An 11,027-nucleotide genomic window follows, 5' to 3' on the forward strand; every position below is an offset into this window, starting at 1 on the left:
GCACACCTTTGCACTCACATTTCTCCACCATACATGTGAATTTTTCTTTCTATTTTGAATGGCAAGGACATGTCCTTCCTTGCTTCCCAGGTTTCATTTTGGATTTAGACCAACTGTGTGTGCTAGCAAGAAAGCTGCTTTTACACCTGGACTTCATATGAAAATCATATGCTGCAAACGCAGCAGGATTTTGATGCAACACTATATGCTTGGGCAATCCCCAAAGCTTTAAGTGAATTAGAACTGCCCCTCCACATCCCCCTCCCCCAACTTTTCTTTGTATCTGTCATTAGAGATCTGTAATCATGAAGCCAATACAATCTATATTAAAAAAAAATCTGACATCATGAGCACTGACCAGATGAAATTATACAAAAGAAATTAATTTAACCGATCTTTGTATTTCTTTATAATCTTGCCAAGTAAGTCTATCAACATGTATAACTAGGGTGGAATCAAAGGGTGTTTATTCTTAGAAAATGGGGATCAGCTCAAGCAGCAAGCAAAAAAAAAATAAAAAAATGTTTGAGTGACTCAGTAGCCTTCAGCAAGCTCTGAGCCCAGCACCCGATACGCCTTGCTCAGCAGCAGCACATGGGAACAGCAGCTGCCCACTTAGGTTTACTTAAGATCCTGGTTTTGACAGTATTCAAAAAGCAGCATAGTAAAAGCAGATAAAGCCGTGCCCTCTGGTTCAAGAGCACAGCTTTAGTTCTTTTGGGGAGAAGTTTATCATTGTCTAATGGTGACTACACGTGTCCTTGTGTTTAACCTTGCTTTCTGGATGTATAGTAAAGTTAGAAAGTGGATTTTTCCCTCTTTACTAAAAAGAAATATGTTACTTTGCATACAGAGCATTACATGCCTTTTTCCCCCGCCAAGGCAACACTGCCACCATACTGGTCTTGAACGTGACATGGTGTTACATGAGGAATTCATTGGTCAGATGCTACTTATTGCTGCACTAATGCAAATCCATTAAACATATCCCTGTGAAGTTGTGTGCCCTCACTGCATACTGCACATTACATACTCTAGAGACATGTTAAAGGTAAAATAATTTACACTGGAAAAACCACAGGCATAGATGTACTTGGTAGTTTAAACAGCTTTGGGAAGCAGAAAGGCTTCTTTGAAGGGGCAGGAGAAGCCATAGGAGCAGTATTCAGTGAGCTCTAACTTCTGCAGCTGCACTTGTTTTCAGGAAATAAGGCTTCGATCCGGCAAAGCCTGAGCACAAATGGAACTACTTATATATTTAGCATAGCTACTTGCTTAAGCACTTTGTGGGCTCAGCCTCAAATGCTTAAGATGAAAACTGTTTGGACAAGTATCTGGAAAGTAGCTTAAACAGGAGGTGAAGAAGTTGTTTATGTGTGTCCACATATAAATTACATACGTGAATTTTCGCATTTGCTATTTTTGCCCACTCTCTCCTGGTGCCCTGTCGCACAATTAGTTTTGCTTTATCTAGTTTGCAAGGCCTGGCCATGCTAGACAGTTGCCCTGCTGCCAGGCTCCCATTAAAACACCTCTTGAGCCAGTCCTCTCCACAGATCCTCTATATTGCAGCTTGGGACTTGCTTGCAGGGATGCACGCTGTTAGAAAAACAGGAAATTGCCTCCAGCCAAGGCCAGTCCATTTCCTGGCCTCGAGCTTTGACCACAGCCCGCTTTTTCTGGGTCTGTCACCTTTACCAATCTGTTGGCCATGTGCAAGAGCAAAGGTGGAAACAATTCCATAAAGACAAGAATTTATAAGCCTTGGCATTTGTTTTGCTCACCTTAAAACCAGCAGTTACAGAATATTATCTAGAAGTATTTCAGGTTACCAGCTTCTTTTCACACGGTAGTCAGAAACTAGTAAAATAAGGACATTTATAAGGACATTTTTGTCAGCGGACTACGTAACCTGTCATCTGCTCTCCTGGCCAGGCTGCCTTCAGGCCTTCTCTAGCAAAGTGTCAGCTGTCACAGAATCACAGAATGGCTGGGGTTGGAAGGGACCGCTGGAAGTCATCTGGTCCAATCCCCCTGCTAAATAGATCTACCTAGCATTGGTTCCTCAGGACCATGACATAGAATCACGGAATCATTTATGTTCAAAAATACTTTTGAGATCATGAAGCCCAACCGTTAACCCAGCACTGCCAAGTCCACCACTTAAACCACTTCCCGGAGCGCCGCATCTATGCATTTTTTAAACGCCTCCAGGGATGGTGACCCCACCACCTCCCTGGGCAGCCTGTTCCAGCGCTTGACAGCCCTTTCAGTGAAGACATTTTTCCCAATATCCAACCTAAACCTCCCTGGTGCAACTTGAGGCTGTTTCCTCTTGTCCCGTCAGTTGTTATCTGGGAGCAGAGACTGACCCCCCCTGCCTACAGCCCCTGCTGGGCAGCTGTAGGGAGCGATAATGTTTCTCCTTAGCCCCCTCCTCTCCAGGCTGAGCCCCCAGCTCCCCCAGCCGCCTTGTGCCCCGGCCCCTTCCCCAGCCCCGTTCCCGGCCCTGGACACGCTCCAGCCCCTCCGTGTCCCTCTGGCAGTGAGGGGCCCGGCACTGAACACAGGATTCATGGTGCGGCCGCACCAGTGCCAAGTGCTGGGGGACAGTCCCTGCCCTGGCCCTGCTGGCCACACCGTCTGGGACACGAGCCGGGCTGCTGCTGGCCGCCTTGGCCACCTGGGCACACTGGGGGCTCCTGCCCAGCCGGCCGGCGACCAGCCCCCCCCGGCCCTGTCCCGCCGGGCAGTTCCCCCCGCTGTGCCCCCGGCCTGGGCGCTGCGGGGCTGCGGTGCCCACGGGCAGGGCCCGGCACGCGGCCCTGCTGGCCCCCGTACAGTTGGCCTTGGCCCATGGGCCCGGCCTGCCCAGACCCCCGCGGAGCCTCCTGCCCCCCAGCACATCAACACTGCTGCCCAGCTCGGTGTCACCTGCACACTGACTGGGGGTGCACTCGATCCCCTCGTCCGGGTCGCTGGTAAAGACATGAAACAGCACCGGCCCCAGCAGAGCCCTGGGGACACCCCTGTGCCCAGCGCCAGCGGGATGTGACTCCATTGCCCACCGCTCTTTGGGCTCGGCCGCCAGCCAGGGCTTTACCCAGCGCAGAGACCCCAGTCCCAGCCATGGGCAGCCGGGTTCTCCAGGAGATGCTGTGGGAGACGGTGTCGAAGGCTTTACTGAGGTCCAGGCAGACACCAGCCACAACATCCACTAGGCAGGGCAGCTTGTCATAGAAGGAGATGAGGTTCGTCAGGCAGGACCTGCCTGTCATAACCCCACGCTGGCTGGGCCTGACCCCCCGGTTGCCCTGCACCTGCCACATGATGGCACTCAGATGATCGGCTCCGTGGCCTTCCCGGCTCCGTGGCCTTCCCAGCACCGAGGCCAGGTTGACAGGGCTGTAATTCCCTGGATCCTCCTTCCCGCCCTTCTTGTGGATGGGCCTCACACTGGCTAACCTCCAGTCTGCTGGGACCTCCCCAGTTAGCCAGGACTGCTGGTAAATGATGGAGAGCAGCTTGGCGAGCTCCTCCACCAGCTCGCTCGGGACCCTGGGGTGGATCCCATCTGGCTCTGTAGATTTGTGTGTGTCTAACTGGAGCAGCAGGTCACTGACCGTTTCCTCCTGGACCGTGGGGATTTCATTCTGCTCCTTGTCCCTGTCTTCCAGCTCAGGGGGCTGGGTACCCTGGGGGTAACCGGTCTTGCTATTAAAGACAGAGGCGAAGAAAGCATTGGGTACCTCAGCCTTTTCCTCATCCTTTGTGGCAATGTTCCCTGCCACATCCAGTAAAGGATGGAGATGCTCCTTGGCCCTCCTTCTATTTCTATTGTATTTATAAAATCATTTTTTGTTATCTTTTATGGCAGCGGCCAGCCTGAGTTCTAGCTGGGCTTTTACCTCTCTAATCTTCACACAGCATAACCTCACGACATCCTTATAGTCCTCCAGAGGTGTCTGCCCCTTCTTCCAAAGGTAGTAAACTGTCCTTTTATCCCTCAGTTCCAGCCAAAGCTCTCTCTGTCCAGCCAGGCTGGTCTTCCCCCCCTTTGGCATATTTTTTTTGTGGCTGACAAGGGCCAGCTCTGTCCATAGCAAAAAGGACCACAAAAGCCATTAATGTGACTTAGCAGCAGTAACTCAGTAACTTGGAACAAAGTAATTCAGGGTATCACCCCTGCGTTTCACAACAGCACCCAGACGTCCTTTGGAGGCAACAGGGAGAAATACTGAATTTCCCACTGCCACCCCCTCCCTTGTGTTTTTTGTAAGTAATTGATTTAATTCTACAGGGAAACCACCTACTCTTCTTTTACCAAAACTCAATTTATGTTAAAAGCGAGAATGAAGGAAGCATGAATGGTAATCAGCCGTTCTGCAACGAAGAGGTCAGGTACAGCAGTGCTGAGATACAGCAATAAGCAAAATGCCTCCAAACATCTGAACTATTTGTTTCTCTCAGCTACAGTATATCTGGAACTCTGTCAACTTTTCATACAAGGCATTTTTATTTTAAGTTAATAACCTTCCAGTGGGAATTTAGTGTTCCTATGGGCTGAGTTTTATGGTTCCTTTTATAGGATCACTTCAAATTATAGGTTGGTGAACTTAAAGAAACCCCTCTAAAGAATGCAGGAAAAGTTAACACTAAGCGGATTTAGGGTAAAATAATTATATGTAGGACTATTTTATGTAACTTTTACACACAGATATAAAATGAAGTTAGCTGTGCTGAGCTGCTCTTGTCAGAAGCAGCTTTGCCGATTAAGTCCAGGCCCTGGGTGGATCAACGCATACAGACGTGCCTAGGAATCACCCTTACTAGCCAGGCAGCATCTCTCCTCCTTGTTATCCTTACTATGACTGCTGAAAATGAAAAGTTATTGCTACTGCAGGCCCTCTTACCGGTCCATTCTGTTATCAAGGGCAAAGCATCAATCCCAAACTGGCGGGTCTTATTGGAAGGCACGGCCCACAGAACAAGCAGCCGTTCACGGTAGCCTTCTTCAAAGCCACCGAGGTGCATCTCCGCAGTATTCGCTCCACAGGAGGGAAGCAAAGGAGCCAGAATCGATCAAAAACACCAAAGAACCAGGAAGCTTTCCGGGTGTCGAACATCGCAGGTACAGTGCGGGTTGCTGGGTCCCTGTTTCTGGGCATGGGATAATGTGGGAAAGGTTTCTCCCGCATTCAGTCTGTCTGTTGTCTCTTTGGTCTACCACTAATGTTCAGTTGCTGGTTTGAAACTACTTGGAATTAGGGATTATTCAAAAAAAGAAAAATGTTTCTTTGAAACAATATTAAACTGAGGGACTTCTTTATCCAATGTATTTAAACAAACAAACAAAAAAAAGCACCTAACCAGAAAATCTCCTTTTCTCCCACATGAAATAAATACTTACTGCTTTAATGTAATTGTCTTACATTTCACAATGAGAAAGTGATCAAAATGGCAATATATTTCAGTGAATCTGAATCAAAATGCTGTAGATTGAATTTCAGAGTTTTGTGATTTTAAGTTTGGCTCCCAAAATGCCTAGTAGTCCCAAAAGTTTTGCACAGGAGAAGAAAGCCCCTTCGTTGCTTGGATAACCACAGCTATTCTGGGGGAGCAGTGCTTCCTAATATGGAAGAAAACTCTGTCAGGCAGTTGAAATAGAAACGTGGCTTAATTACGAGATACCTCAGAATAATGGGCCCTTGGTGACCTTCCCAGCAGGAACCACAGCACAGGGCTTGCTCTGCTGAGGGCAGTGGCAACTTCCAGCTCTCTTTCTGCGAGCGCTTCACTGAACGGAAGGAGAGGTTGCAAAAGAAGAAGGAAAAGGACAACAAAGGGCACAATATCATCTTATGCGACTCATCTTTGCCTTGGGTTGCTTGGGGTTACCTGCAAGGCTATAGGAGAACTCTCTCCTATTGGCCTTGGTGCAGCTTCCTTATATTTAATCAGGTTATTCCTGTCCTAGAATTAACAGCGTTTTTCTGCAACCCTGGTGCTAGGTGTGGCTTCTCTGATCTCCCCACAGAGATGTAATTCTGTACCTCTCACCCAAACCCCAAAAGAGTCTCTTAAAATAGTTTTCTGTGGCTTGTATGTGCAAGCTCTGGGTTATGCAGCTCCCCAAGCATAGATGGTCTGCAGCGTCCGTGTGCTTTTTTGTCATCTATTTACTATATCAATTCGTTTTTTAAAGAATGGGTAGTGGACAAAAGAATTTCATACTTCTGTGAGTAGGCTGGAAAACTCCCTGTAACCAGTGTCCTGCCTCCAGCTTGGTGACCCCACAATGAGTTAGCTTCCAACAACAAGAGCTGAAATAATTATTTTCTGGTACTTCTGCTTGGGTCTCCAGCTCAGGCTGTATGTCCAGGGTGGGCACAACTTTAAAACTGCACTGATAGTCATGGTTGTTCCGATCCACGATGCAGACCTGTGCTTTCTTCTTTGGCTTCAGCAAACTTTGTCACCCCTTGCAAGAAGTCGGTAATCTGCATCCAGCTGCACTGGACAGATGGACAGATTCCACATTACCTTAATGTCATCCATTGCTTTTGTAGGCCTGAAGGTGCAACTATCACCAGTAATGCAGGTGATTCAAAGACAGGAATTTAGAAAATACATAAAAGGTGCCTTTCCCGATCACTCCTTTTATAGCGTCTTCTTTCATATATTATTTGATAATCAGAGAAACTTGCTTTTTGCTACTATGAGTTCAAAGGAAGGCCAAAAAAAAATATCTTGGGGGGGGGGGGGGGCCGAAGCAGCTATTTTCCCAGGCCTGTTATGGCTTTGCACAAAAAGCCAGAGGGGCATTTCATATATATTGAACCCAGCCATTATTTATGACTAAGCTTGAAAATGTTAAGGAAAAAAAAAAAAAAACCATCACAAGTGCAACAGATGAGCAGCGATACCTCACTCCCTATCGGGGTGTTGCCGAGGGCTGTGGGTGCTGAGGGGTACAGCAGGCATGGGGGCAGCCCAGCTTTATGGCCACCCATTCTCCCCATGCAGAGAACAGCAGCAGCGACCAGCGACAAGCCTGCAAGAAGCATGAGCTCTACGTCAGCTTCAGGGACCTAGGGTGGCAGGTAAGGGCTGTGCGCGACCGGGGTGCCTTTGCACATCACTTAGCAAGCTGCAGTAGTGAGGTCAAGCCAATAGCTGGATTTTTTTTTTTTAATCCGAGAGAAAAAAAGCGTATATTGCCCTCAGCATGCTTAAGAACTGCTTCTGCAAAATTAGGGTATGCAAATATTTAGCGTGAGACTGACTAGAAACGCCACACGCTTAAGTCCTTTTGAGAAACTGTGGCCCTGAGTTTCCTCTGGCAGTGCTGAATGCATATACAGCTCGTCATCTTCATCTACCAATTCTTTTAGACCTGGTCAAAGACATTTTGTTTCTGAAAGCTTGTTCCTGCATTTCAGTCATGGGTGAAGTGATCCTTGTGGACAGCTGGGAGGACACTGCTGAATCGATAAACAACTAAAACCCTGAAATTCAGCTACTCTGTAGGCACGTTTGCAAAATGGGATACATCCCTCCAGGAAAAGCAGCAGCTTTAGGGGTGTATAAGATAGCATTAGAACGGCCAGCGTACCAAATTTTTATTTTGCAGGCCACTGTAATTGTATGTGGGTGTATGAACTGGTAGATTTATGTGCTGTCTTACTTTTTGTTTCACTACACAATATTTCTGTCTTTTTCTGTAATCCAACATTTTCAATTTAATCAAGGACTGGATCATCGCTCCAGAGGGCTATGCTGCTTATTACTGTGAAGGAGAATGTGCTTTCCCGTTGAATTCATACATGAATGCTACAAATCATGCCATTGTACAGACACTGGTAGGTGCACTGTAGCTGCGAGTACAGAGTTGCATCTGATAGATGCTACTCAGAAATAAGTTTATATACAAAACCAAAAAAAAAGAAATCTCTAAGCTAATAAGAGAAAGAAGGTCTGCATTGGCTCATTAAGATGCCTGCAGCGTCTGGCTCAACATGTCTAGCCAAGTGGCCTGAATTAATAATTCCTGGGAAGTACCCTGTCTTTGCTGCAAGCATTGACATGCTCTTTCTAGTTTAAAAGGGCCCAATGATAGATGTATTAATAGTGGAGTAGTCCCACTGCATGGGAAGGAGAGAGCAGGACACGAGACTCGCTATCAGCACATCTTGGAAAAACTGTAAGAATCCACTGTATGCTGCTGCCAAAAGTGGCTTTGGGGGGAGACTGGGGATGCGGTCAGCGAATCCCAAAATTACACAGCCCAGCTGCTCTGTAGATGTATTTGGTTTATGAAATTGTGCAAGGATGCCCACATGGGAGCCCTGAGCTAGCATGTCCTCATGACACGGCATCTGTGTTCAGGGGGACCATTGGCTGGGCACCCAGCCCCCCCTGCATCACCAAAGCCAATGCACCACAGCTCTCGGCATGGGCCAGAGGACGTGCTGGTCCCGAGTACCCTAGCTGTACAGCACACCGAGCTGACGTGCCAGGATGTCGTTTCCTACCTAGCTCAGGTCCAGTTTAACAGCCCAGGCCCCCTGCACACAAAGGGGCTCACTGCACCTTTTCTACACCCCATGTCGTGTGTGCATCCAAGAACAACACTGCAAAAAGTATTAGGGAAAGCAGAAGCATCTACGTTTCCAAGGGAAGAAATATTTGCATGTTTTTCTCCTGGTAGATTGCTTTTTATTTGCTTTTTCCTCCTCTCCCTGGAGGTCCCACAGCAGGGAGCACAGGGGACCCGGAGCCCTTGGCCCCAGCTGAGTCTCGGTGCTGCCAGCTGCAGGGACAGGGGCCCCCGCCCAGGGCTGAGGGGATTTCGCACAAGACCTCACCCGTGCGTCCTGCGGAGTTTATCGTAACTGGTACACTTCTGCAGAACGCTGACTGCTCTGACAAATGGGAATTTTCTAATGAAAACCTGCCTCACTGAAAGATTTCCAACTAGATCTGACTTGGATGTGTGCGTCAGCCTCCGTTACATGCAGGGGACATCTAAAGACATTTGTACACAAAGCCAGGTGTTCAAAACATGTCTGAGTGAGTGCATGGGACAGACAGAAGGTTGCCTGAGAAAGAAAAATATGAGGGGGGAGAGGGGGAAAAGTAAATCTTAACATGCCTCTACTTTCATTCCCCCCCAGGTTCACTTTATAAACCCAGAGACTGTGCCGAAACCCTGCTGCGCTCCTACACAACTCAATGCCATCTCAGTGCTGTATTTTGATGACAGCTCCAATGTTATCTTAAAAAAATACAGGAACATGGTGGTACGAGCATGTGGCTGTCATTAGATTTGTAGGAAAGAAGAAAAAAAAGTTATTTGTAAAGAGTGGTTTTGTATGGCTATGTGGGGGAGGGGAAAAAGGTTAGCACTCCAGAGATGGGCTTAAAAAAATCCCAAACAGTTTTTAGGACCAGGCTTCTGAAAGTTCAGACAATGGAACAGTTTCTGGATCTAAGTGGCATTTGAACACATTTTGTTTTAGTTTATTACAGACAATGAGCTTGTAAACTGAAACAAGCCAGAGAAACCATTCAAAACCAAATCTGCCTACAAAATTGGCTCCTACAAAACATACTTTTGCAAATGAGTCTTTCTGAAGATCGCAAACTCACCAGTGGTGATTGTGAGTTAAAAAAAACCCAAAACTATCCAAGGTGAGAATGTGCTGTGACTAATAAGCATGTGTAGTTCCTGTAATACAGTTTGCAATAAAATAAGTGAACAAAATATACCTGGAGTGAACAGGTATTTTGTTAGAGAATTATTACTTCCATTCCTCTTCTTTGCTTCAATTTCATAAGCAAAACCAAAAGATTAATTACATGCAACTTCCAGTTTTAAACTATAGTAGCAAAAGCTATGTCTGGATTGATGCAAATTCAAAGGACAGATCAGTGTAAGAAAAAGAAGAATTTTCTAATTGGCAAGCAAAAGAACTGAAGAAAATAAAGAGTAAGATTTTTTGGGTATACTTTTTTCTGTCAAAAGTGGTAGGAAATTTCTTCTAGCAACCGGAAGGAATTTGAATTTGCTGTGAACTTGAAACAGGAAAGCAGCAAAACGTTAAGAAAGTGGGATTAAACTTAAGGTTTAGCTGGGGTATCCTAAGCAGTTACGAAGTTGTGCAAGTCAGCTGAAGATCCTGCTCCTGTTTGGAAAATTTCCATTGACTTCACTGACAGAACAAATTCCAATGCTTTTTCAAAAATGTGGAGGCTGAAGTGCAGAAGGTGCTGTAAGCTGGGATGTACACCCAGCACCACACAGACTCAGCTAGAAACAAGCTAGGAAACCTTGCTTCCCGTGGTCAGTGTTTACAGTAAACCCCCTGCTCTATAATTGGTTTCACCTTTTTTTTTTTTTTAAAAAAAAAAAAAAACCTTTCAAGAGCCACACCAACAAGCTGGAATCAGGAGCAAGAAAATGTCCCCTCAAGGCTTTTCTTTTGCCTTCTTTTAAAGTCACAGGTTATACAAACATCACACTTCTGTAATTAAAATACAATTAAAGTTGTGAAGAAGAATACAAACTAGCAGTAACCAATCACAAACTAATTCAACACTTTGGCATACGTTGCAATTACAAAGTAGGATTGGCATAAATTTCACCAGAGAGATAAAAAAGAAAATTCTGTCCAATAAAACACCGGGTCCACAGCACACCCAGCTCTAAATCTCCCAACTTCAAAAACCTAAACCTCCAACAGATGGGTCCAGAACTTAATAAATCCCTGGAGATGGTTCTCTTTTCTCAGTGAGTGGACAGAGCCATGAGCCGCAGTGGGAACTTGGCTCCATATCTTGCCTTAGAGGAGAGTTAGAGAAAGAAGATAAATGAATGCAACCGCCCAGTTCTGGAAATTGCTTACTGCTCTTCTTCCTTTAAGTCACAGATCAAATCCAGACCAGATGCCTCACTTTACAAAGAATAAGCAAAGGAAGAAAAAATTTACCATCTATGAAATAAACTGGAAACTTGTTTCTGATGG

General features: G+C 46.2%; 1 protein-coding gene across 1 annotated transcript in view; it reads left to right on the plus strand.

The window, feature by feature from the left end:
* BMP7 (bone morphogenetic protein 7) overlaps positions 1 to 9,766 on the plus strand; it is a 47,940-nt gene extending 38,174 nt beyond the window's left edge. Inside the window, exons 4-7 of the mRNA XM_037402901.1 lie at positions 4,934 to 5,131; positions 7,027 to 7,103; positions 7,752 to 7,862; positions 9,177 to 9,766. Of these exons, the coding sequence (XP_037258798.1) occupies positions 4,934 to 5,131; positions 7,027 to 7,103; positions 7,752 to 7,862; positions 9,177 to 9,326 (536 nt within the window). The 3' untranslated portion in view covers positions 9,327 to 9,766. The remainder of the gene's footprint in view (positions 1 to 4,933; positions 5,132 to 7,026; positions 7,104 to 7,751; positions 7,863 to 9,176) is intronic.
* The last annotated feature ends 1,261 nt before the right edge of the window (positions 9,767 to 11,027 follow it).

The sequence above is a fragment of the Falco rusticolus genome, chromosome 10, assembly GCF_015220075.1.
Source record: "Falco rusticolus isolate bFalRus1 chromosome 10, bFalRus1.pri, whole genome shotgun sequence".
NCBI classification, from domain to species: domain Eukaryota; kingdom Metazoa; phylum Chordata; class Aves; order Falconiformes; family Falconidae; genus Falco; species Falco rusticolus.